Genomic DNA, 27,133 nt, shown 5'->3' with positions numbered 1-27,133 from the left:
TCTTTTGTACAAAGATTTGAAATCATTGCTGTGCGTTGACTAACAAAGGCACTTGGTTAGTTTCACATAGATCATCTCTTGGGAACCTCGTATCTCTATGAGGTCGTGTTACTCTTTTTTAGCAAGTGAAAAAAATCAGGACGGTAGTGATTTTTAAGCACAGGTTACAAAAATATTAAATGGTGCCTGACTCAACTCCAGGATTTTCAAGATTCTAAAGTTGATGTCTTTCTTCTGTTTCACTGGCCCATCAAAGTGAGAAGGCGGTGTGGAAAGACTTGTCTAGTAATCCTTCGTTTGCCAAAATATGACAATACTCACAACGCCTCATCGCCTACCCCGTGCTTTCTTCTTTTAAACGTTTGTGTGTGTGCACATGTGCCCGTGTGTGCACCACGAGGACACTTGCAGAGGTCAGAAGGCAGCTTCTGAGAGTTGGCTTTCCTTCTATGGGTCCTGGGAATCGAGTCTTAGGCTGTCAGTCTTGACGGCAGCGTTGTACCCACCGAGTTATCACGCCTTGTTTGTGTTTTACAGGAGTCTTTGCTTCCAGATCCTTCTAGGATATGCTTTTCCACTTCTATTACATTAGAATAATCTATTTTTTTTTCTTTCCTGGGACTGTAGATGTGATTGCAATAAGAGAGAGATGCATTTTTTTCTTTTATTCAAAATAGATTTTTTTTTCATATAATAGATCCTGATTACAGTTTTTCCTTCCTCTGTTTCTCCCAGTTCCTTCCCACCTCTCCTCCTTTCCAGACCTACCCCATTTCTTTCCATCTATCATTAGAAAACAAACAGGCTTCTAAGGGATAACAGTAAAATAAAATATAAGGTAAACCAAAAACTAACGCATCAGCATTGGGCAAAGTAGACGAACAGAAGAAAATGAGCCCAAGAGAAGGCACAAGAAGTAGAGACCCACTTATTCTCATACTCAGGAATCCCATAAAAACAGGAGACTGGAAGCCATAATATATACACCAAGGACATGTGGGGTAAAAGAAGGAGGAAAAGAAAACATAAAAGTAAAAAGCAATAAGATGAAGTTTAAAAATTATAAAAAGGAAAAGCCCTGACATGACATTATGAGATAAATATACTATTGAGTTGGCTTTCTATTATACATATGCTGCCAGATGGCGATGCAGCCTACCCCTAAGAGTAGTTTATTTCCCCAGTGAGACTCCCTTGGGGGAAACTAAATGTCCATTTGCAAGTGGTTATCAGTTGGAGATTGCTTCTGGATTAGGGGTGGGGACATGTGCCCACCTCTTTTAGCTCTGTGACCCCGTCTCAAACCTTTTAAAAAGGACCCAGCAGTCACCATATATAATGTATTTTCCTTTAACTTAGGGATGTGTGATTAACTGCTATGTGTGAATGGCAGCTTTTCTTTTTTCTTTTTGGCTTAACCACTCATTAGGAAGACATCCCAGGCAGAGGGTTGAGCATCTTGGTTTGTTGTTGTTGTGACCAGATTCCTACCAAGAAGCAACTTAGGAGCCGTGAGGTATCTCAGTGGGTAAAAGTGCAGTACAAACCCAGTGCCCGAACTCAGTCCCCAAGTGCATGACGGAGGGGAGACACTGAAATGCTCAGACACAATACCTTAGCATGAGGCAGAGTTAGGGAAGAAAGGCTTATTGGGTTCACTGATTCTGGGGACTCACAGGGGCAAGACCAGCTCCTGGCCTTGGAAGGCACAGGTCCCCTCCTCACTCCTGCAGATCAGGAAGCAGAGCCCAAGGGAGTGGCAGCATTCCGTTGGCTTTCTTCCTTTCCTTTTCTTGATCTGTCCCAGAGCACAGCATATGGGATAATGCCGCCCACATGCAGGCACCTCCTTCCTGTCAGTTAATCCTCACTGGCAACACCCTCCCAGGCACAACCCAAGGTGTGCCTCACCAATGCTGTAGATGTTTTCTTCCTTCAAACCAGTTGATGGTCAGTATTTACCATTCAGTAAATGAACCTCTGCTTAAGAACCATGCACGCTGTAGGACATGGGCTACCTAATCTGGTAAATAACCTTTTACTGGTGCACAGCCTTGTCTTTACAGAACTGTCAGTAGCTATTGGTGTACTCCCACAGCACAGTTACCAGCAGTGCTTAAAAACACTCTCCGGCCCATCCTAAAAGTTCATCGATTCTCCTATTTAGAAGAAACCACAGAAAGTGATCTTACTGATTGGATCCTATACTAGTTACTTACTGGTGTGATAAAAACAGTGTGGCCAAGGCATTTTATAAAAGAAAGCCTTTAACTGGGCATGCAGTTTCCGAGGGTTAGAGTCCATGGTTATGGAGTTAAGGCATGGTCACAGGAAGAGTTAAAAGCTTACACTTGGAACAGCAAACAGGAAGCCGAGAGAGCACTAACTGGGAATAGCCAGAGTCTTTGGAAACCTCAAAGCCCACCCCCACCCCCACCCCAGTGACACACCTCCTTTAGGGCCACACCTCCTAATCCTTCCCTTACAATTCCACCAACTGGAGTCCAATCACTAGAACGTGAGCCTATGGGAGCCATTCACATTCAAACCGACAGATCCCATCACAAAAGAAATTTCCAACTCTGGTTGGGTGACTCCTTTGTGTTTTCCTCCTTATCAGAGACTACTGGGTGATCCATTACTAATGGCAGGTTTGGCCAGAGGATGGGCCTTTCTGAGTTACAAAGCCTGAGCTGAAAACTGATTTCTTCGTCCCATCAGCCTAATTGAAAACTCCAGAGACAGGCAAATCTCTGTGAGTTCACGGCTACAGGAGAAACCCTACCTTGAAAAAATTAAAAATGTAAAGAAAGAGAGAGAAAGAAAGAAAATTCCAATCCAGTTATTTTCTCTACATTTTGATCTTGTTTATTCCACCTAGAGTTGTCATGCATTTAGCTTCATGAACTTGACTGTAACCTCAGATAAAGAGGCCGTGGGGATGGCTGGAGGCGCACTTAGTTCCTGTGCAGTAGGAAGCAGTGAGTGTCCAGTGGGATATTGCTGGCATTTTGTCCTCTGACCCCCACCTCCTTTAAGTGAAGGGCTTTGAGTTCTTTCAAACTCCTATCTCTTTCTCACAAAACCTTCTCTACTGTTTCTATAAATAGCTGTGCTCCAGCGTGCCTGTTGTGTTTGTTTTTCTTTGGGGCAGCACACACTTTTCAGTTAATGTCAAATATTTGGTACCTCCTATATGTTACTATTTTAGAACTGTAACAAAAATACTTATGTGCACTTAAATTTTCTCTTGTTTTCTCATGATACTCTGTCTTTTATGTCAAAAGTAGAACATTTATAAGGCATATATATGTTGAGATACCTTGTTTTTTTGCTTAACAGTCAGTTAGCTTCTCCTGTCAACTGAAAAGTTGTCAACCTTAAATCTATATGACATTTGGTAGACTTGACAGTCCTCTGTGTACCTTGTCCCATATAAATAAAAAAATTAAAAAATGGGTAGTTGTACATCTGAATTTTTAGTGATGGAACTTTGGGGGGCAGTCGAGGGGAACAGGGACTCTGTTCTGTAGCTCTGGCTGTCCTGGAACTCACTCTGTAGACAGGCTGGTCTCAGGCTCACAGAGATCCACCTGCCTCTGCCTCCCAAGTGCTGTCATTAAAGGTGTGTGCCACTGTGGCTAGCTCTACTGGTGGAATTTATTCACTTCTAAGAGAGGGTTAGGGTGCAAGAAGCATGTGAGAATAATGCAGACACTAGGTAAAGGGGGAGTCTGCACCCTGACCTTTGGCAGTAGGTAGAGGTGCTACCCAGGCTTGCATTGGTGTGATAAAGGGGAGAGAAAGGGCTACCACTGTCCTCTTTCTAATTCAGTGTGTCTCAGGCCAGAGTCCTTGCTTTCCCAGGAAGGTAGCATTGTCCTTAGGTCAGAGAGTGTGAGAAAGGAAGGTAAATGTTAAAAGTGTTGTCATGTCCTTTATAAAGACTAGGTGCTCATGGCAAAGGAGGCCCTGATGCAATGATTAGGGAGGGCGGCTAAGTTTGTCCCCAGCATGACTTCTGTCAAACTGTCTTTCAGATGAGGATGTTTTTTCCTTCCCATTGTGAATGTCCCATCCTTAAGTCACTGATTGCTTTCATCATTGCTTGCTTTTGAAGAGGAAGTTGTTGGACTTGTGCCCAGTTTGGGCTGTAAGTGGGATGACAGGGCGCAGGAAAGCAAGAAAGTGCACTTTAACCCAACAGTGTTTGCTTTGCATGGGTTGTGTCACAATGGGCTGGCAGGCACTAGTAAAAATACAGTGCTCCTTGTTTTTTGTTAAAAAAAGAGAAGTAAGTTAATAATGTAGGTCTAAATTAGTTCATCAGTATTTCATTCTGCCAGAATGTAATTTGGCAGTATTGCTCTCATTTAAAGGAATATGCAATAATTCTTTTTTGGAAGTAATTTTAGAAGCTAATACTTAATGCTCTCCTTTTATCTAACTGCTATACACACTAATGAACTCATTCTCCCCCACACTTGTTTTTTTTTTTTTTTTTTTTTCTTGTCTCTAATCCTGACATGAGCTGCATGCAGGACCTCATGCTGACTTTTCAACATGGCTCATCTTTTTCTCACTTTGCTCAGATGTCCTGCCTAGTCCTGTCCTAGCTTCTCCTCAAAAAGTCTTTAGTAAAACAGAAGCCTTTTCTAAGTTGCCCAGGTTGGCCTTAATCTTATTGTGTAGATCAGACAATCCTTTAGTTCTCTGGACAAGGACTTAACGACACTCACAGAGAGGCCAGAGGAGAAAGCCAGCTATCCACCTACCAGGCTCTACGTTATTACTTTGAAAGAGGATCTCTTGCTGGACCTGGAGTTAGGTTGCTGGCCATCAAGCCCCATTAATCCCCCCATCCATGTCTCCCCATCACACTCAGCTTTTTATGTAGATTTTGTGAGATCTGAACTGAGCTCCTCACACTTGCATAGCAAGCATTTTTACCCGCTGAGCCACCTCTTGATCTTACATTTTTAAAAGACTTTTAGATTTTAAATTATGTGTATTTGTATATGTCTGCATGTGAATACAGGTGCCCTCCGAGGCCAGAATAGGGCATCAGACCCTCTGGAGCTGGAGTTATAGGTTGTTGGGAACTGGGAACCAAGCTTCTGTCCTCTGTTAGAGCAGCAGGTTCTTTTAACAGCTGAGCCATCTCTCCCCCCTCCCACAGAGGTGATTTGGGGCTCCTGCCGGGGCATCTCCCCATCAAGACCACATTCACATCGTTCCTTGTGCTTCATAAGTTCAGTGAGAGTAGGGACTGCTCATGACTGAATCATATCTGGCATTTATAGAACATGTGCCTCGTAGCTGCACCCAGCATTTGCTGAACCCTACATTCTGTCCTTTGGTTGGTTGTTTGGGCTGGCATCTCATATAGCCCAGGCTGGCCTTGAACTTGCTGTGTAACCAGGGGTGACTCTTATAGCCAGGTGCCACCATGCCCTGCTTTGTTTCTATTTTCTGTAGGTAATTTAACGTTTACTTGAACCTCCCAAGATGCAACACTCCATTACCAACTTCCTCTTCTTTCTCTGACGCTGCCCTTGAACTTGCTATGTAGTCAAGGCTAACCTTGAACTTCAAATTTCCACCCCCAAACACTGCCACTTCTGGCATGTGCCACCATGCCCAGCACCAGTAACTCTTTAAAAAATTGTGTAATGTGCATGACCCGAGTGAGGCATGTGCCTGGAGATCAGAGGTCAACTTGCAGGTTCTGTTCTCACCTTCCATCGTGTTGGTCCCAGGCGCTGAATTCAGTCGTTAGGCTTGGCATCAAGTACCTTTACCCACTGAGCCGCCTTGCCTCTCTAAAAGTTACCCTTGTTATAGTTTTCAGAAAATTGGAGAAAGCTGGGTGTTGGTGGCATGCCTTTAATCCCAGCACTCAGGAGGATCTGTTGAGTTTGAGGCCAGTCTGCTTTACAGAGTGAGTGCCAGGACAGCCATGACAACACAGAGAAACTCTGTCTCATGGGGGAAAAAAAATATTTTGGTTCTGAAGACTTAGAGTAAAAAGGAGTGACTTCTTGTTTATCTGATGTGCTTCTGTCTGTCAGTGCAGACCGAATATTTCACAAGCGTAATTATATAGCAAATGATGCATTTAGTTTTGCAGCATTAGCATTCTGGTAAACCGTTCCATCTGTTGGCCCAGGCTTTATGCTCTAGCAAAAGATAGAGAGAACTTCTATTTTCCATATGGAGTTACTAAGTAATGACAAGTCTGCCAACAATAAAACTCTTCTTCCAAATCAAAGGAAAAACTTAAAAAAACGAGTGTTTTCTCTCATGGAAAACATGGCCCCTTGTGTCTACTTTTCCCTTTCAGGATGCTCCCCTATGGCTGTTTAGCAACAGGAGATCGCTCTGGCCTCATTGAGGTTGTGAGCACCTCTGAGACAATCGCTGACATTCAGCTGAACAGTAGCAACGTGGCTGCCACAGCAGCCTTCAACAAAGACGCGCTCCTGAACTGGCTCAAGGAGTACAATTCTGGGTGAGTGTGCGCCATCATTTCCCTGTGTGAGCACTCACAGAGATCATCGTGACCCGACAGAAGCCTGACTGCTCACAGGGAATGTTTGTACTGTATTTTCACCTCACTCAGCACAGAATGCCTCATGGGCCTTACTAAAATATCAAAACTTAGCCAGACATGGTGGTGCATGCCCTTAATCCCAGAACTCAGGGAGGCAGAGGCAGGCGGAAGCGGATCATTGTGAGTTAGAGGCCAGCCTGGCCCAGGATACAGAGAGAGAAACCCTATCTCAAAATAATAATAATAATAATAATAATTAAAACTTGGTGCCTGGAGAGATGGCTGCTTACCCAGGGGTCCTGAGGTCAGTTCCTAGCAACCTTTTATCTTAAAGGCTAGAAGCTCTTCAGTGTGTCCGAGTGTGTTTTTAAGACAGTGGATTGACATTGTTGTTCACATGCATCAAATTATGTTACTTTATGAACTTAGCCTTCTAATAGGTTAATCCTTTAAAAGATATGTTTGTTTGGTTTTGAAGGTTGGGTATCCCTGGAGTCCTGGCTGTCCTTGATCTCACTCCATAGACCACAGAGATCTTCCTGCCTCTGCCTCTTAAGTGCTGGGCTCAAAGGCATGTGCTGCCCTTACGGTTATTTTTAATTAAGTGTACACATGTGCCTGTGTGTACACATGCGCACAGGAGTACAGGTACCCCTGGAGTCCAGAAGAGGGTTTCAGATGTCCTGGAGCTGGAGTTACAGGCCGCTGTGAACCACCCTCTGTGGGTGCTAGGAACCAAACTCAGACCCTCGAGGAGAGCAGCAAATGCTCTTCTCTGCGAGGCCATCTTCCAGCCCTAATAGGTTACTTTTATGAGCATAGCCTATGATCCCTCCAAACTAAAAGAAAAATATTTATAATCTTGTTCCTGGGCTGTTACAGTTGGTAGAATGCTTTCCTAGTATTTGCAAATACCTGGGTTTGATCCCTAGGATCACAGACACCTAAATGGCACATGCCCGTACCTCAGGATTCCGGTGGTAGAGGCAGAAAAATCAAAAGTCCAGAGGCATCCTGAGCTAGATAGCAATAAGACCCTGCTTCAGTAATGCTGTAAGAATAATAGTGTTATTTATGGTTAGAGTGATGGACATCACTATTCTAGGAAATAAAGATTTCACTATGAAGGGAAGTGCTTTCTTAGTATTTTTGGTCAAATACTAAGTTAAAATTATATTTAAATTCCATCATTCACATTGTTCAGGGACTTTCATGTGAGAATCAGATCGATTTCAAACTTACAGCTTTCTGTGAAGGGTCTGTATCCTCATTTCTGATTGAGGCTCTGAAGCCAGGATTCTAATCTGAGGTCACCCTGACTGGAATGGCTTTCTCCTGTAATCTCAGCATTTAAAAGTCTGAGAGAGAAGACAATTGCCATGGGTGCAAGGTCAGTCGAACTCTTTGGTGATTTTTGTGCTAGCCTGGCTGTAGAGTAAGACCTTGCCTTTAAAAGCTAAAAACCAAAACAAAAGCTGACAAAAATGTTCCCAGGCCCCAGGATGATCCACAAAACCCGAGGCATCTCACAGTACCATTCATGTAAGGTTAAGCCCTTCTGAAACAGGACTGCAAGGTCACAGGGATTCAAATGGCCAAGGCTCAGCTGGGCAGCATCAGAAGCCAGCCTGACTCATCTGCCCTCCCAGCACCGAGTGCTCACTTGGCGGTGGCAGCTTGGTGCTCTGCCTTCCCCGAGTAGCCCTGTGGCTTAGGATGCATCCCCCACACTAGAGGCCTAACTCCTTTTGCTCCTGTTGTCTGTCTCCAGGGATGACCTGGACCGAGCGATTGAGGAGTTTACCCTGTCCTGTGCTGGCTACTGTGTAGCTTCTTATGTCCTTGGTATCGGTGACAGGCACAGTGACAACATCATGGTGAAAAAAACTGGCCAGGTAAGCTGCCACAGAGGCTGTGGGCTGCAGTGATGGCAACTTGTGCTTTGTCTTTTCTTTCACCTTCCTACCAACCTCCCTTCAGAAACTACTTGCTTTTCCTGTTATTTGTCTGGAATTTGGTGGTAAGCATTTAGTTAAATGTCTAACCGTTGCTGTTATTTAAAAGTGGCTTGTCCTTTCATTGTGAGAGTTTCTGCTTGGGCCTGGTGTAATGGTTTGTACCTGTAATCACAGCACTCAGAAGACTGAGGCAAGAGAATTGCTTGTTTGAGACCCTGTCTCAAGCTCAGTAAGTGAAAAGTTCAGAAAATAACCAGTTTGGGGGCTTGAGAGATGGCTCAGCAGTTAAGAGTGCTGTTCTACCAGAGGACCCAGGTTCCTTTCCCAGCACCCAACCGGTGGCTCACAGCTGTCAGGAACTCCAGTTCCAGATTTGACATCTTCGGGTAGTGTGGACACCAGGCATGCATGCGCTGCACATACAACATATAGGCAAAACACTCTATACCAATGAAACAAAATAAATAAAACCTTTAAAAGGAAGTAACCAGTGCTGAAGAAAAGAAAACAATCAAGATGGAGTACCTTGAATCATTTCTTGTCTTTTTTCAATTTATTCTGTCTGTGGATATTTTGCCTGTATGTATGTTTGTGTACATGTGCATGTCCGGTGCCTATGGAAGGGGGAAGAGTGTGGCAGCTCCCCTGAGACTGGAGTTACAGAGATGCTTGAAAGAATTCGATTGGATCTAATGAAGGGACTTCTCACGAACATAGCCGCCTGCGTGCCAGAGTTCGGAATCAGAATGACTGAGTTATTCTTCCTTACGTTTTTGAATTGTATTTATTTTGCGTGGTGTGTTTGTGCCGCTGCACATCTGTGGAAGTGGGCGTCAGTTCAGAGTTTTTCAACAGCTGTGTTGGAAATTTCTTTAAAACAGTAAAAGTTAGTCTTCTGGACTTGCTTTGTAGACCAAGTTAGCCTGGAATTCTCAGAGATCCACGTGCCTCTACTCCACACCACCACGCCCAGCCCACAATGCTTTTTTTTTAAACTTAGAAGATAGGTGGTTCTAATCTTCTTCAGTAAGCAAGCAAGTATAAGATGTTCTTTTCAAATTACATCTATTTTGTGCATATGTTTGTGGGGAATCAAACTAAGGTCATCAGGCTTAGTAGCAAGCTCCTGGACCCACTGAGCCATCTCACCAGCCCTGGAATAGTTGTTTTTTTTTTTTTAAATGCAGGATCTTAACTGTGTAGCCCTGGCTGTTTTGTAACTCACTATGTATAGACGAGGCTGACCTCAGACTCACAGAAATCACCTACTTTTGTCTCCCAAGTGCTGGGGTTAAAGTGTATGCTATCACATCTGGCCCAGGAATAGACACTTTCAAACATTCAAGGTCTCAAGAGCTGGACCTCATCTGTACTGTTTCTGTTGTGCCTTTTTTAAACAGGTTTTCACTGGCCCCAACCTCTCATCCTCCCACTATGGCCTTCTGAGAAGTGACATTACAGACCCATGCCGCCATGTTTTCCTTTCTTTGCATCTTTTCTCGGGAGGCTGCCAGGGATATCCACCAAAACCAGTCTAAACCAGAAATTTTCAATTGAGTTGATACTCCCCTGAAATGTTTGCCATTTGCAGAGATACAGTTGCAGCTGTTGTAAGGAGGGGTGAGGCGTGGTGCTACAGCACCTAGGGTAGAGACCAGAGCCGCTAAGCACCCACAGTACCTCAGGTTGCGATCCTGTGTAGGCTGTGATCAGGTTAATGACTCAAGCGGGAGGATTGTTAAATTGGGCCTTAACACTACAGAAGTCATACCAAATTGAAATATTTGAAACTCACAAAAAATAAAATCTCATTTGTTTTACAGCTCTTCCACATAGATTTTGGACATATTCTTGGAAATTTCAAATCTAAATTTGGCATTAAAAGGGAACGAGTACCCTTTATTCTTACATATGACTTCATTCACGTTATTCAACAAGGAAAAACTGGAAACACAGAAAAATTTGGCAGGTGAGTACCACCCCTGTGTCAAGAAGTATCTACCAGTTCTCTGACCAGCGAGCTCACATTCCCCAACTGTTCAGTTACTTTCCTGTTGCTGTGATAAAATACCCCAACAAGAGCAGCTTAAAGGAGAAAGGGCTTATTTTAGTTCACAGTTTAGTTGTGGGGAAGTCAGAGTAGCAGGAGCTCGAGGAGGGAGTGGGTCACCTTGTGTCCACAGCCAAGGAGCAGAGAACAATGGGTGTTGCTGCCTAGTTCCCGTCCTCCCAAGTCCCACCAGGGACTGACAGCTCCTGCCCCCTCGGACTAAACACACTCAGAGTAATCCCCACAGGCAGCCCAGAGGCGAGCCTCCCTGCTGCCTCTGCATTCTGTAAGCAGACAGCTGACGCTGAGGACTGTTTTGATCTGGGAGATTCTTTGTTTGACAATAGAAGACCTGGACAGGGAGGAGTCGCCTGCCCCGTCCTTCACCAGTTCAGAAGTGACCAGGAGGGAGGTCCAGAGAATCAATGCTAGAAACCTGATAAGTCATTGTGTTTTCTTTTACTGTCTTTCTGTTTCAGAAATTTTTATCTCCAAACTACTAAGATATTTGACAGTAAGATGCTAGGAAAACAGGCATTTTACTGTCATTCTGTATGGGAACAGTAAAGGAGCCCGGGTTTGAAGTAGACATTATTGCTTGTATGTTCCCTAGCACTTGCCTCTGTTTCTTTATCTTAAAACGTGGACAAAAGGGGTTGAAGAGATGGCTCTGCAGATAATGCTGCTTGCCACCAAGCTTGGGCTTCTGAGTTTGATCCTCAGAATCCCACGGTGCAAAGAGAACCAATTCTCCATCCACACACATGCAGTAAATAAATAAATGTAAACAAAAGTTTTAATGTGGGCAAAAGTAATTAACTGGTGATTAGGGGTTATGTATGTGGACACTAGACTCCATGCTCAGTAAAGACTGAGAGTAACACTTCTAGTTTAGTAGGAATCAGGTTAGATAGCTCTTGACCACTAGGGTCTTAAAGGAGAGAAAGAGCCAAACAGACAGGGGTGCACATCATCAGCTGTGCCTTAGGGACTGAAAAGATTTAAGCTAGAGCCCAGAGAGTGTTTCGAATGCTCAGGAATTATAGCTGCCACTTGTTTAATGTTTTCATGTTTTGTGGTAAGTAAAAAGCCCAGATTGTTTCTTTGCCTATTACCATCGAATTTAAATTATTTTTTACTTGAAGAGAGAGACCTATGGTTTTCGGTAGCATGATTTCTTTAAGTAAATTGTAGTCTTCTTGGGACTGTTCTCAGAGGAGCACAAATGAGTTGAAGCTTAAGCTCTTGGCGATGCCCCAGCCCTAAAGATGTCTTCTTGTTTTCCTTTACAATGCCCCGTCTCCCTCCAACACCATGCTCCTGGGATGCTCCTTCAACTCAAGGTTTCGCCAGTGCTGTGAAGACGCTTATCTGATTTTACGGCGGCATGGGAATCTCTTCATCACTCTCTTTGCACTGATGTTGACTGCGGGGCTTCCTGAGCTCACATCAGTCAAAGACATACAGTATCTTAAGGTAAAAAGCCCCTTCTCTGTGTGCCTCCTGGACTTTGTGGGCACAGCTCAGTTAGAAGTCTACTCAGAATGTCTGAAGGGAGCTGGCGAGAAATGCCTGCTGCCAAGTCTGAAGATCCCAGTTCAGTCCCTAGAAAGAGAACTGACTCCCTAAGATCTCCTCTAACCTGCAGGCGTTTGCGCTCAAACACACACACACACACACACACAAACACACACACACACACTTGCATGGGCATGGGCCCAGCACACATGGGCATGCCCATGCATACAAAATAAGTGTAATAAAAATCTATAAAGAAGACTTCAGAGATGCCGACCTTTAGTCTTTTTTTTATTTTTTATTTTTAATAAAACATCCAGAGGAAGCAGAACAAAGTCATTTCCTCTGGTGTTTAGGCAAAGGAAGGGGAAGAGATCTGTGACATTGACATGAAGGAGCAGTTTCATAAGGAGTTTGTAACCTAGATGTCTCCACAGTAGAAGGGCATGCAGACATGCCACTTTGGTGTCCACCAATTTGCCTTTGACTTGGGTTAATGGACCTTTAGTCATCAGACCAGAAAAGCAAATTACTGAGAAAATTACTCAGAAATGGACTGGGTCTTGCAGCAATTACAAATTAATTTCATCCTCAAAAAGCCCTTGCTAAGGCCATATTGTCATCCTTCCTTTTTGTTCATCCTGCTCTGCAGATGACACTTACACAGAACTGGAAACTCTGTCTGACAGATGGGGAGGCCGGCCACAGCAGCCAGCCTCCTGTAGACTGACAGTTGCATGTCTCTGTGAAGGATGTGTGAAGACAAACGCTTCTCTTTCATTTTCAGGACTCTCTTGCCTTAGGGAAGAGTGAAGAAGAAGCACTCAAGCAGTTTAAACAGAAGTTTGATGAGGCACTCAGGGAAAGCTGGACTACTAAGGTGAACTGGATGGCTCACACAGTCCGGAAAGACTACAGGTCTTAGCACCAGCCTCCGCCGTCTCCCGACGGACTTGTCCGTTTGTTCCTTTCCATTTTGCACTTGCACTAAATTGAACATGACCCTGTCAGAAATGCAAAGGGAATGAAATCCTGAAGCTCAGAGTGAAATCAAGAACGAGGCGTCCCACAGAGCCGAATCTGAACCACCCTGATGGTCACCCTCTGTTTCTGAAATGCTTCCAGGACTCATCATGAATATTCCCAACAGCATGGAGGACCCTTTCCTGCTGACCTTGCACGTCGAGGAATGCTACTAGGGACTGTTTGGGATCTCCTCCTCTTCCTCCTCTTTCTCCTCCTCCTCCTCCTCCTCCTCCTCCTCCTCCTCTTCTACTTCAGTATTTGGTACTTTACCAGAGAGGTGTAAATACTTCTTTTCAGTATTGTGACCAAGTGCTGCCACTCAGCCAACAAGTTATCACATTTGGGGGCTGGGAGCTCTTCTGATTGTCCAAACGAGCCTTCAAAGAAAGGTATCATCTCCCTTCCCTTTTTAAATTGTGTAAGCTACAATTTACATTGATTATGTTGAACTTATTATTTTTCAAAGGAAATATTTTAAACTTGTGAAAACTCACTAATTTTGTTAATATTTATCTATCATGATAGCATCATTTCAGTCAGACTTGCTGAGAATCTATTGGTGGGGCAAATATAATATATATATATGCTGCATATATATTTATAAAATTTCTAGTGGGAGTTCTATATAAAAAGATGTTTCTTTGGTGTTCCTCATCCTGTGTTTAAAGTTTTACAAAAGCAGAGCTTTTTCCTAAGTTACTCTTCAGTTAACTGCGGATCCAGTTCTTCCAGCTGCTTCTGTACTGAGGCACATATGAATGCAGTTTGTCTGTGCAGCTCTGAGAGTTCACTTCATAGAACACAATACGTGAGCAGATGTATCCAAGGAAGTGAGCAGATGAAAAGGAATCTATTTATGGAATAAACTCCAAACCTAAATTTCAGTATTTTAATAATATGCCAGCTGTTCTTACTGTATTTATTAAAATGTATAATAATGTGATTTTTTTTCAATGATATTAGTTCAGATTGAAATGGATTCATGTCACGTGGAAATCTTTAATTTATTTGTTGAGGTACCATATAGTTAGGGTGCTAGCTGAAGAGTGATGCTGACATGTGCAATAGGAACTACTGGCTGGTCGGTAAATGGATGCTCTTTCCAAGCACTGTCAAGATCCAGCGGAACTACTGCTTCTCCAAAGAAAACTGGGAGCCCTCAGTCCTCAGTGGCATGGGAAAGACAACTGAGTACTAGCCCTGTGACTGCAGTTTTCTATAGGAATTTTATTAAAGATTGTTTAATTTTGTTGTCCTTCTTAAATGTTCTCAGTCAAATAAATGGGTGGTTTCGGTTGTTTGGGGACATGTGGGCCTCTTCTTTGTGGGAAACACAGAGTCTTTGGAACCTGGGACTGTCCCAGAGTGGCCACGCCAGTGGACAAACCAGCCTCAGGAGTGGGCTGAGGCTCCACCTCTGCCCAGCTTCCCCTTGCTTTCTAGCTTCACCATGGACAGTCTGGAAGGCCTCTTGGACTGATGAGAGCCTAAGTTTGCTCTTATTACCTCATCTCCCCTACCTCCGCTGTACTGCGGTCATGTGCACATGTGCGTGGGAAAGCCAGGCTGGTGTGGCTCAGTACAGAGATGGTGGCAGCACTCCATCCATACTCGCTGCATTGCTTGTCTCTGGCTGAGAAGAGAAGATGGAAGGCAGAAAGCCAGCCGCCTTTAGAATGAGTTAACACTCTAGGCTATACATCCGTCTGCTTGAACAGGGCCTGGTTAACAGTGCCTTGACTTTGAGCAAGCTGTATTTCACATTTCTCTTCATGCTTGGATACCAGGCCTGCTACATAACACCTTTTCTCTCTATGGCTCTGAGCCGAAGGCCCAGCCTCCTTCCTGGTTGGCTTGAGGACTTGGTGACAGTATTTGGAGTGTGTTAGGCTAGAGTTAAAACAGACTGCCAGGCAGCACAGCTCTGCAGATCATCCAGTCACATTGTGGACAGTGATTATTCTTTGTCCCTGGGTGTGTGTTCCTTTGTCTCACTGTAATTTATTCAGGTTAGTCAGATAGGAGCCCAGGCATTGCGTATCTGTAATCCCAACACTCAGGACAAGCTACGGTGAATTTGAGGTCAGCCTGAGCTATGTGAGACTCTGACTCGAACCATCAAGTAGAAATGGTTTTTAGTATTTTCTAAACTACTTTTCAGAAATATGTATATTCCTGCCATCCTTCCTGCCCACAAGCTATTTCCTATTCCCTTCAGTGACTGAGGCACTTATTTCTTCTTTGGCTCAGCAGGCCCTCTTAAAGCAGCATTAGGTTTTTAGGATGTGTTATTTACATCTACCTTGACCAGCTCCTGTTTTGTCCCCTTGGGCCATACTTAAAACGAGGCACTTGTGCCACAACCTCTTCCAGTGGGTTAAGAAGGCATTCTTGGAAAATGCCTCTGTAAACCTGGGCTGTGGACAGGCCTATAGGGCACATTTAGGTTTTTCGAGACAAGGTTTCTCTGTGCATCTCTGGCTGTCCTGGAACTTTCTCTATAGGCCAGGCTGGCCTCGAACTCAGAGGTCCACCTGCCTCTGTCTCCTGAGTGCTGGGATTAAAGGCGTGCACCATCACTGTCCAGCTCTGTAGGGCATCTTGATTAGTGATTGATGTGGAAGGGCCCAGACCATGTTGGGTGGTGCCACCCCTGGGATGGTGGTCCTGGGTGCTATAGGAAAGTAGACTGAGCAAGCTAGTAAGCAGCACTCCTTCATGGCTTCTGCTTCAGTTCCTTGGGGTTTCTGCCCTGACTTCCTGCTGTGACAGACTGTGATTTGGAACTGTAAGCTGAAATAAACTCTTTCCTCCCCCAAGTTACTTTTGGTCATGGTGTTTTATCCCAGCAATAGAAGGTATGAGGAGAAAATTATATCCACTTATACCACCAACTGAAGTTGGAATAATGTGATTTTAAAACCCACTTAATAAACTGGAATACACTATTGTTCATTCCTGAAGGGATTTTAGATTTTGGAGTTGAGCCACCCGGTTTAGAAGGATGCCGCTTCTCCAGTCTCCAGGTTTCTCTGGAATAATATCTTATTTTCAGTATCTTAGAAAACTTACCTCAAGGTCACCTGGCTGGTGTCCACTTCCCTGTGCCCTCCTAATGTTACCTACCATTCTGAGTAAGTCAAAGCATCACCAAGTCTTCATTAAACAGTATAAAAGATGTGAATGACTTAGACGTTTGATCTTTTTTCTATTTCCCAGAATGTGATCAGGGAAAGACTTAAATACTGTGCGCCGCATTGATAGCCGGTAGCATTCTTGTTTCCTTGGGTAGGAGGTGGTTCCCTGGGTCCATCATAGTCTCCCATCTGTCTACGGACTCATCTTAAGAATTCTACCCAAGTTAAATTAGAACGGCTTGGAGTGTGGCTCTGCCATTGGTCTTTAAATAATGTGTTCTCCATGTAACACTTTATTTGTGCAACCATTATTGCAGCTGAATTAATCTTCCTGATTTCCCTTGTCCTTTCTGGTCCAATAAAAAGGATTTTCTAACACACACACACACACACACACACACACACACACACACACGGTTTCTCTATATAGCCCTGGCTGTCCTGGAACACTCTGTAGACCAGGCTGGGCTTGAACTCAGAAATCCACCTGCCTCTGTCTCCCGAAGTACTGGGGTTAAAGTGTCTGCCACCACTGCCAGGCCTAATATTTTAATCACTAGCTGTGCTCGAGTCTGTCTCTTAATTTGATAGCAATCCTCCCAAGTTATAGAGGCCATTTCTAAATAACTCACCTAGATGGTGTCTTCTCCTGTTCCAGGTCTTACCTGCTGTTCCACGGGTGCCACCTTTCCCAGTGCAGCCCTGAGTTTCTCTGCAGTTAAGTGGACACTGTCCAGAGGGAACAACTCAGGATGAACAGCAGATGACAGAATTGATGCTGAGGGCCAGCCTAACCTGCAAGATCTTCCAGTACTCACCCCTCCCACCTTGCACCCTGATACCTTCAGTCATCCCTGCATATCCCAAATTTTAAATCTCACTGGTTTGTGCTGACCAGCTTCACTGGTAGAATAATCTTCAAAACAACAGAAAATCCCAAGTCCCAGCTCCAAGTCTGAGATCCTTACTAGAGAAAAGTCACACCCAATCTGCTTCAGCTTACCTGCCTTGGAGAGAAGATTGCTGGTGCCTGATTCGCTTGCCCCCTAAAGCCCCAGACAAGGCTCTGCAGTGAGCATCAGAAAGGTGGGACACATGGCTGGAGATGACCACCCAGTCAGGTTAGTGGGGAGAGCTGTGTGGGTGCAGCCACGTGGTTTGCAGCCAGTTTCTGGAGGGAAGGCGGGCCCCAGGAGAGGACAAGGGGCACAAACTCCGCACAACTGAACTGATGAGGTCGGGGAACCCGGCTAAAGTCTCTCCAAGATTTCCACTACCTAGCCCCCAGCTGTGCCAGGTTGCCCTGGTAACCTCACGTGGGGGCGGGGCTGGCACAGGGGCCAGTTGCACCTGCCTTGTTGGATTCCTAGGGAAGCTGGGGACCCAGAGCAACAGCTGAGCTTCTGTCCACTCTCCATCCACCACGGTGCTTCTGCTGGGCTTCCAACCCTCCTATGCAGTGAATAGGGGCCATTAGATCCCAGCTCTGTGGGGCCGTCCAGGAGGCGAATGGGAGAGGATGGGGAGGGGGGAGCTGGGAGTGGAAGGAGCCTCTGCAAGGAGCCACCCTGGCTGCAGGGTGAAAGCTGGGACGTGAACTCTGAGGTGTGGTAGGGGGTTTGGGGAGCTCAGGGCATGTATGTGAGCCTCTTGCTTTTTCCCAGAGCATTGACACCCGGAGTACAAAATGTGATTTGTCTGTCCCTGCCTTGTCACAGGTCAGCCTGTGGGTCAGCTGCTCCTTAGCGTCTGTCCAGAGATTTGAAATGCTTGTCCAGGTGCAGACTGACTGACAGAAGTTATTCACTGGCACCCAGCTGCTCCGAGCCGTGGATGGCCCAGGCTGCCTTAGGAGACATATTCTTTGGTTTAGAGGCCATCCACAGCCAGGATCGCTCACTAAACGCAAAGCAAAACATCCAAGTCATGTTGTTTCTTATAGGCCCAGAGCAGATTGCAAAAGGGGACTCGGCCCTCTGCTTCGAGTCATAATGCATTGGCTGATTCCCCACTCCTACCCACCCCAAGACAGAGTCTGTGTGTGTGTGTAGTCCCGGTGTCCTGGATCTCAATTTGTAGACCAGGCTGGCCTCAAACTCACAGAAATCCACCTGCCTCTGCCCCCCAAGTGCTGGGATTAGAGGCATTCACCCAGCATTTAAAACAAACAAACAAACAAACAAACAAACAAAAAAATGAGACAGAATGACTTGATGATTCCTAAAGGACACACCAAATACCCTGTGTTGCTTTGCCTTTCTCTGGCAGTGGTGGGGGCAGGGGGCATTTTGAAAATGCAAGAACCTGTCAAATGTGTAGCGCATACCTGTAATCCCAGTACTTAAGATGAGGCAGGACAACGACATGTCTGTGGGTGACCTAGGCTAGACAGGGGCCCCCTGCTATTAAATACCGTGTTCTGAGTCCTGATGCCCTTTCTGTGGGGGGTGGCGCTGCTTCCATTGAAACCCCTTGTTACACTTTTTGGCTGCCACAGATGCAAACGTAACCCATGAGCCGGTGCTCTATTCGAAGCCTCTTCTTCATCTGAGTCTGTAATGGCTGCTCCCACCTTCTTGATCCATTTTAAGCTTGGCTGAAATTTCCAGAGTCAAGTTTCCTGAACAGATAAAAGGACAGTTATGAGTTTCCATGGACCATCATCAATGAAGCCGGGTTTGAGAACATACTGTGTTCTCTGGGTGTCTGGGGTGGACAAATCTAAAGCAGAAATTTGTAAGTCACCTACAATGATAATTGTAGGTGACTTACAAAAAATAATAGGTGCCCTGGATAATTGCTTGGATTTAAGGTTGTGTTGCTGTTTTTTTTTTGTTGTTGTTGTTGTTTTGTTTTTATTTTTGTTTTTGTTTTTTTCTGGAAAAAAGACCTTCCATTTTGATAGGCACAACCTTAACCAAGGGCACTCTGATACTCTCTGCTCAACAGTTCTTCCACTCTTTGGAATCTAATACTCACCCCGTCCACTCCTGTGATGAGCCCACTGTGGTCACATCCAATAAACGAACCACACTTCCAACCTCTTGATTTCATCATGCGTAAATGGCCCTGACAACCCTCAATTTGCCTTTTCCAGCTTTGACCATTCTGCCATTTCTCTGAACTCTTGACATGGGGACCAGGGAAGGGTTCTTTTCCAGTCATTTCTGCTTGGGGTCTAAATGTGTCGGCTACCATGATGTCCACATCTCTTTCAAAATTTGGGGAGTTTTCCCTTTCTTCCTCCCCTCCTTTCCTCTCTCCCTCCCCCCCTTTCTTCTTTCCTTTTTTTCCCTTCCTTTCTGGTCCTGGGGGCTGAACCGAAGGCCTTGAACACTCTCTGAGATACTCTATCACTCAGTTGCATTTCCTGTCTTTATTTCTTTTTTAACCACATTCAAGAAATATTTCTTTATAGAGTAACTACTAAGCCCCCCCCCCAAAAAAAATCACATGAAGTGATTTGAAGGATTTTAAAAAAAAAAAAGGAAAGAAAAAAACGTTTCCAGGTTTTTGTTACCTGTCACATGTCCTTTTTAAAATTTGGTTAAAATATTTTTAAAACATCATTTCCCCCTCCCTCTCCTTCAGCCTTTTCCTCTCATGTCCGCTACTCCCTCCTAAATCCGTGGACCACCTCATCTTTAATCGCTGTTGTTCCATGCACATGTAATGAGTGAACATAAATGCAGCCTGCTGAGCCCATGCAGTGTTACCTGTACATATATGTTTTGAGCTGACCAGTTGGTATTGACTTAACCAGTCAGTCTTTGGGAAGATGAGTTTTCCCTCTCTCAGCAAATGTTAATCACTTGAGGCTCTTTATCAAGGGGTGGGACCCTGAGAAATTTCCCCTATCCATGTTGGGATATCAAGTGGAATTGAATTTGTTCAGGTCTTATTTAGGTAGCCATATTGTTGAGACTTTGGGCCTGTAGTTGCCCTGTATGTAGCTCGAAGGCACAATCTCACAGCAGATTTCCTGATCTGAATCTTGGGATCTTTCTGGCCCATCTCCAGTGAAGTTCTCCAAGTCTTTGTCTAAGCTGCTAGGCTGGCCTTGAACTTGATCTTCCTGCTTCAGCCTCCATAGAGTCAAGATCACAGGCCTGTGCCACCATTATTCTCCAAAAGCAACAAAAATGTAAGCAATTCCGCTTGTTTCGACAGAATTCTCAAATTCTGGCCAGCCTGGTCTACAGAGCGAGTTCCAGGACAGTCAGAGAAACCCTGTCTCACGAAAAGAAAAAAGACAGGAAAAGAGCAACAAAACAAACCAAAAATCCTCACAATCTTGAGTTTGAAATACAGCAGCTAAGCACAGAGCAGCACGCAGCCTGAAGATGTCTTGGGCTCCAAGTCAGAGCCAACACATCTAAGAACCTCCTTCCCAGATGCAGAGACAAAACAGAACACACATCTCAGAAGCTTCTTCCAGGCCCAATGCCTTTGATTTCTGACAATGCAGCCTCCTGCTAACGTCTGTCGTCTACAGGGCTGTATGGGAGGCCCTTGTGTAGTCTCCCTTCCAGGGTTTAAAGCTTGTTCAGGCAGTGCGTGCTAGTTGCTTCATTTGTACGGCTGTACAGGGGGCCTTTTCTACGATCTGGTTGTCTTGGACACTTTCCCTCCAGTTCTTTGCTTTCGTCAAAATGCTGCCATGGCTTTCTTGGTTCATGGATTCTAGTGCAGGGGTGAATATTTCCAGACCTTGGATGGACTGAATTTATTTCACCGGTCTTGGTTTGCCCCGTCCCACCCCTCACCTTGTTTGCTCTTGGGGTAGAAATGACTGAGACTGGCCACGCCCTCTGGTGATAAGCACCTGGTCCTTGTGAGGTAGTAAAATCTCAGTGCTTGAGTGTGGGATCTGCGAATAATTTCCTGTAATAGAGGAATTATGTAATGTATGATCTGGTCTCCCCTTTGATCCTTGGTCCTTGGGGTTCCACTGATGAACCACAGGGCAGTTAATACTGCCTGTGGGAACAGAGAGGGAGTGGTGAGCAGAAAGATTTAATTTGATAAATAGAGGGCTCGTGAATGGAACCAATAGAGAAAGTTGTGAAGGGACAGAACATCCCACTGGGGTTCGCACAAGCATGCCTTACTCATCTTTGTCACCTCTTGCCCCCTTTTGATTTCTTCCTTCCTTCTAGATTTAATCTGCACAGTTGTACTTTCTGTACAGAACAGACTCGTCTGTGCTCACGGTCAGTTGTATGCGCTTCACCTCACTCTTCCTCTGTTCTTTAGGCATGCACCACCTCACACCTCTGTTGTTCTTTTGCTCTCCTCTTTGAAGAGTCTGGTGTCTGAGCCTCCCCCCCCCCCATTTCTTAGAGTCTCACCAAGCTTGAAGGTCACTGGGGACAGACTATTCCCGAATAACTAATGTCTTCTAAAACCATGAACTGAAAGAAACCTGGTGAGTCTGATGGCCATGATTGGGCCTCGTGGCCACCTCTGAGACTCACTTTCTGAATCGTCCAAGAGATCACAAAGACTGCCCATGGGAGTCAGAGGTGAAAGGACCCCCCAGACCAAGGTCTTAGCACAAAGACTTATTTTCAAAGAACTGCCTCTGGAGACAGGCACAGCACGTAGGGAAATGGTGGTTTATAAAGGTAATAAGGGGAAACCGCATGTTAGGATGAGGTGTTTCATTTTAGTTGGGCGTGTTAATTAGGTGAGCCAAAGGGGGCTTTTGATTGCTGGACTTCAATACTTTGATAGCTGGACCCTTAGTGGTCAGCCTCAGGAGGAGGAAGGGGCCAAATAAGGGAACGGACCTTGGCAGCTAGCTTTAGGAATATAATCTAATAATTTTTAGCAAGGCAGAGGGAATGGAAAAGAAGAGCAAAGCCTGCCAGAGCCATGCTCGCCACACTCCAGCTAGCTAGAGTCCCTTCAAGAGCTATTTTGGTAAAGAATAAAGCCATAATATTGTCCCTTCCCTTCAGAGTTCAGCCAAATGTGTCTGTCAAACACCTGAACAGGAAAACTCTCAGGAACACTGTTCAAGACACGTATGTGGTGTAAGCCCATCAAAACAGGCAGGTGGGCGTAGTGGACCCTCAAGGCTACTGCCCATCTCACCCCGTGAGAGTCCTTTCCTTCACAGTGGTCCCTTTAGCTGCTGCCCACCCAATCTGGACAGCGCCTCATGCTCTTCCATAATGACAGAAGTTGTTAACGTGAACTTTTACAGATCCAAAACCAAAGAGAGATAAATCAAAGCCCCTTTCAGACCCACTGGCAGGAACCTTGGGCAGGTGAAGAGCAAAGTGGGGTCAGTCTAAGATGCTAACTGATGACAGTCTTGGCTCTGGGTTAGTGGGGTTAGTGGGATCTGTTAACACGCTCCAAAGGTTTCGTGTGGCCCCCGAGAGCGTTTTAGTACGGTCACAGTGCTCACTGAACGGCTATGAGGGACATTATACTGAGATACACTTAGAAAAATTTAGCTCTCTAATGGAGTGGTGGAGAAAGGAGAAAAAGGACATCCCGACTCTCTACCAGCATGGAAATTCTAATCCGTGGTTACTCTTTTTTTTTTTCTTTTCCTAAGACAGGGTTTCTCCGTGTAGCCTTGGGTGTCCTGGACTGGCTTTGTAGACGAGGCTGGCCTCAAAGTCACAGAGATCTGCTTGCCTCCGCCTGCCTGAGTGCTGGGATCACAATTGTGTGTCACCACACTAAGTATGTTAACTGGGGAAGGCCATAACTGTGTCGTGTGCCTTTGGTAGCACAAAGGAACCTCAAAAAAAAAAAAAAAAAAAAAAGGCGAAACCTTCATTCTTGGTGATCGCATAGCGCGAACACGGTGGGCAGGAAAGGCCTTTCCCTGGTTTGGGGACGTGGAACCACGTGGCTCCTTCCACGCTGGGCAAGGGCGGGGCCTTTCTGGGGTTTATGGAGCAGAAAAGAACCTTTGGGAACGGCCACTGCGGCTCCGCGGGGCTCACTCACGCCCTCCCGTGGGGGAACACACGCAGGGGCGGAAGTTCTAAGGCGCGGTCCGTAAGACACGGGATCTGCCGCAGCCCCTGGCACACACCATTTGCTGCCTACCCGGGCAGCAACACCACGATTAGACTCTTAAAGACTCTTTCCCACGGGTGTGCCCCCCCCCCCCGCCCTCCCGTAGGCTCAGCAGGCTGCAGATTGACCTTTGCAAGTGACCCTAGTCTAAAACTTGCAGGCAGCTCGGCTGGTTTCTACTTCCAGGCAGCTGGTCTGGTGTCAAAGAAGCTTGCCCTCTCTGAGGGTGACTCTCCACAGCTTTATTGTTTATTTTAGGGGGGGGGGGGGCTCTCAAATCTGGTCAGTTTCAGGGACTTCCTGAAGCTATTTTGAGTTGTTGCTATTTCTGTTTAAAGAGCTTACTGCCGGCTAGAATGTTTCAGTCACAGAGGAAACTGTTACACAATGTGTTGTGCTCCCTTCAGCAAATGTTCATTGGCTTTGGAGCTCAAGGTAACTTCAGCTGCATCAGGAGTTTGAGGCCACTCTATATGACATCCTTCCTGTCTGAAGAAACAAGAATGAAAACCTAAATAGATAAATACCAGTGGGAAAAAAAAATACTATTTAAGCTGTAGCCGAAAGAAAAATAGAAAAAAGGAAATGAAAGGAAAAGGAGTTCCCAATAATGTAAAAAAATAGATAAACAATATTAGATGAATGTGTGCAGGAGAATAGAAGATAAAAGCGTAAAACAATTTTTAATGCAGTAAAGTGAAAATATTACTAGAAGTGTAGTTAAAAAGAAAGAAATGGAGCCTGGTGCGGGGCACACACTTGTAATCCCAGCACTCTGGGAGGCAGAGGTGGGCAGATCTCTGAGTTTGAAGCCAGCCTGGTCTACCAAGCGAGTCCAGGACAGCCAAGTCTACACAGAGAAACCTGTCTTGAAAAAGAAAAAACAGAAAAGAAAAGAAAGAAAGAAGTGGGAGGGCTGGCGAGGTGATTCACCGGACAGGGCATGGCTGCTCTTCCACAGGACTCAGGTTTGAATCCCATCTCCTACACAACTGTAACTGCAAAACTCCAGCTCCAAGAGAATCTGATGCCCTCTCCTGGCCGCCACAGGCACTGCATGCACTTGGTACGCATGGAATGCAAGCACAACGCCCGTACGTGTAAAATAAAAAGAAATCTTCTGTTGTTGTTCTTGGGTTTTTGAGACAGGGTTTTCTCTGCGGAACCCTGGCTGTCCTGGAACTTGATCTGTAGACCAGGCCGGTCTCAAATGCACAGAGATCCACCTGCTTCTGCCTCCTGAATACCGGGATTAAAGGCAGGTGCCACCATTGCCTGGTGAAAAAAAAAATTTTTAAACAACAAACAAGTGAGAAGCACGGAAGCCAAAATACATACATACATACATACATACATACATACATACATACATACATACATACATACAGGAAGGAAGAAAGAAAGAAAGAAAAAAAGAAAGAAAATATTCCAAAACAAAACAACCGCTCCCAGAACATGAGGCGTTGGAACAGCTTCTCTGCTCCCTGAAAGTTGCAGATTGCCATTTATCTGCACGGGAGTGGTGTGACTAGGGAACAGGTGGACTCATGGACCAGTGTCCCCTTCCTGCCACCACTGTCTCCTCCTTAGTAGCCTCCCTTCTCCATACACCAGGCGCCTCCACCGGGCCACACTTAACTTTTCCGTCTGAGGACTGGGCAGGTACCAAACCCTCCTAAGACTGCTCAGTCTAAACACGCCGAGGGAGCTGTTTCAGCCGAGGAGTGTCTCCAAAGCCCGTTGGGATGGGAGAAACTACAGCGTGGAGAACTGTGTTGGCAGAGAACCTTTCCGTGGTCGTCGTTTCCAACCTGGTAAATGTTGCTTTTCCTGCTGAGGGACGCAGCCGTGGATGTCAGGTCTTGTCCTGGAACCTCGCAGTTCTCAGACTCGACAGCAGTGAGCGGCAGAGAGCTGACTCCAGACAGTCCATCTGCTAACGCCATGCGGGGACCATAAGACTCTAAGGTCTTTCTCTCCAAGGTCCCTCTCTCCAAGTCACACGGAGGGAAAAGACCGGATTCCTCTCCGTGGCTGAGCCATCTGCCAGCGTCTCACCTGGCCACGTCACGTGAGACCTCTAAGGCTCGACGTCTGGTCTGGAGGGTAGGATCTCCAGTGGGAGGAGCTTAGCCAAGCTTGGCTTCTCTGTGGAGCATCCACCTTTTCCCGTTGGTACCGTCTGCCGTGCTGTGTCTGCTTTCCTGAGAACCCGAGACTCTTCTTTTCTTTAAGGGGGTCACACGGAGGCAGCATCTCACCCGCCGTGTTAGGTGGAAGTCCCTCCCCCTTAACACATCGCACTTTTTTAGCGTTGTGCAGCGAAATTGAGCAAAACGTGCAGAGTGCCCCTTTGCACCCTCTGCCTCCGCTCACACACGGTATCCCCTGAGGGGTCATGTGCCTCCCTTCACGCATGCGTGCCTCTTCAAGTTCCCATGTTGCATTAGGGTTTTTTTTTTTTTTTTAAGATTTATTTATGATTTATACAGTAGTCTGCCTGCATGTATGCCTGTACACCAGAAGAGGGCACCAGATCTCATTGTGGATGGCTGTGAGCCATCCCGTGGTTGACTGGGAACTGAACTCAGGACCTTTAGAAAGAACAGCCAGCGCTCTTCACCTCTCAAGCCCATCCATCTCTCCAGCCCAGGGTTCAGTCTTAGTGCCAACCATCCTCCGGGTTTGGATAAATCTATTATAATAAGTAGTCACCATTTATACAGAGGGCTTTCATTGCTCTACTCCTGTTCCAGCTTCCCTCTCCACTAAACCTGGCGGCGACCGGTCCTTTTACTCTCTAGTTTTGCCTTTTGCAGGCTGTCTTGGAATCGTGGTGTGTGGCCTTTTCAGATTGCCTTCTTTCACTTAAGTGCATTTAAAAATTCATCTACTTCAGCCGGGTGCGGGGGGCACATGCCTGTAATCCCAGCACTCTGGGAAGGCAGAGGCAGGCACATCTCTGAGTTTGAGGCTAACCTGGTCTACAAAGTGAGCCAAGGCTACACCAGCCAAGGCTACACAGAGAAACCCTGTCTTGAAAAGCCAAAAACAGAAAAGAAAAAGAAAGAGAAAGAAAGAATGAAAAGAAAGAAAGAAAAAAAAGAAAGAAGGAAGGAAGAAGGAAGGAAGGAAGAAAGGAAGAAAGAGAAAGATCCTGGCCGAGACACACTCTGGGGCCACTTAGCCACTTGCCCTGAGGCAGGTTGTTTTGATTATCAGACTTAGGTGCTGTCTGTCAGAATTCTCCAGCGGGGAGTCCCTGGCTTTCCCACTGTAATTAATTAGTACTTAGTAATTAGTACGTGCTTATCATCTGTAGAAATGCTCTATGCTCTATGCCCCGATCTTTGCCATTTCCTACTTGCCAATTTCCAGCCTCTTGCCTGAAATGATTACTACTGTGGTTTGACTAAATGGTGCCAAGTGATGACTTTCTAAAACTTTTAAATACAATTTTATTTTCACTGATCTTGGGTTTCTTTTCTACTTTTCTCTAAGATTTTCCTCATTCAAAAAAAAAAAAAAAAAAGGAAATTCTTTGTGGGCTCTAACTTCTATAATTGAAGGCTCGCAGAAGAAGGAGGGCGCCAAGGGCCCAGACCAACAAGCAGCTTAAACTTGAAAAACCTAATTAGAGAAATGAGGTCACTTCCTGGCTGCAGAACCTTATCTCTCTCGCTCGCTCTTTTTCATCTCCAGTGCCGCTCCATTTGGGAGCAGAAACAGACTCTCTCAAGTCTCAGTGGGAAGTGACATCAAGGGCCAAAAACTGCTCCTGGGTGAACTCCTGTCACTTTGATGACCAAATGCAAGACAGGCTGGCCGGGAAAGGAGCTCCTCAGGT

General features: G+C 45.6%; 1 protein-coding gene across 5 annotated transcripts in view; it reads left to right on the top strand.

Moving 5' to 3' along the window:
* Pik3cb (phosphatidylinositol-4,5-bisphosphate 3-kinase catalytic subunit beta) overlaps positions 1-14,403 on the top strand; it is a 106,036-nt gene extending 91,633 nt beyond the window's left edge. For all 5 annotated transcript variants that reach the window (XM_055629789.1, XM_055629786.1, XM_055629787.1 and 2 more), the window contains 5 exons: positions 6,344-6,511; positions 8,325-8,448; positions 10,335-10,480; positions 11,905-12,037; positions 12,867-14,403. In XM_055629789.1, the coding sequence (XP_055485764.1) occupies positions 6,344-6,511; positions 8,325-8,448; positions 10,335-10,480; positions 11,905-12,037; positions 12,867-13,004 (709 nt within the window). In that variant the 3' untranslated portion in view covers positions 13,005-14,403. The remainder of the gene's footprint in view (positions 1-6,343; positions 6,512-8,324; positions 8,449-10,334; positions 10,481-11,904; positions 12,038-12,866) is intronic.
* The last annotated feature ends 12,730 nt before the right edge of the window (positions 14,404-27,133 follow it).

The sequence above is a fragment of the Psammomys obesus genome, unplaced genomic scaffold (assembly GCF_907164565.1).
Source record: "Psammomys obesus unplaced genomic scaffold, mPsaObe1.curated_primary_1811, whole genome shotgun sequence".
Taxonomy (NCBI): Eukaryota; Metazoa; Chordata; class Mammalia; order Rodentia; family Muridae; genus Psammomys; species Psammomys obesus.
This window is presented reverse-complemented; position numbering and strand designations above follow the sequence as displayed.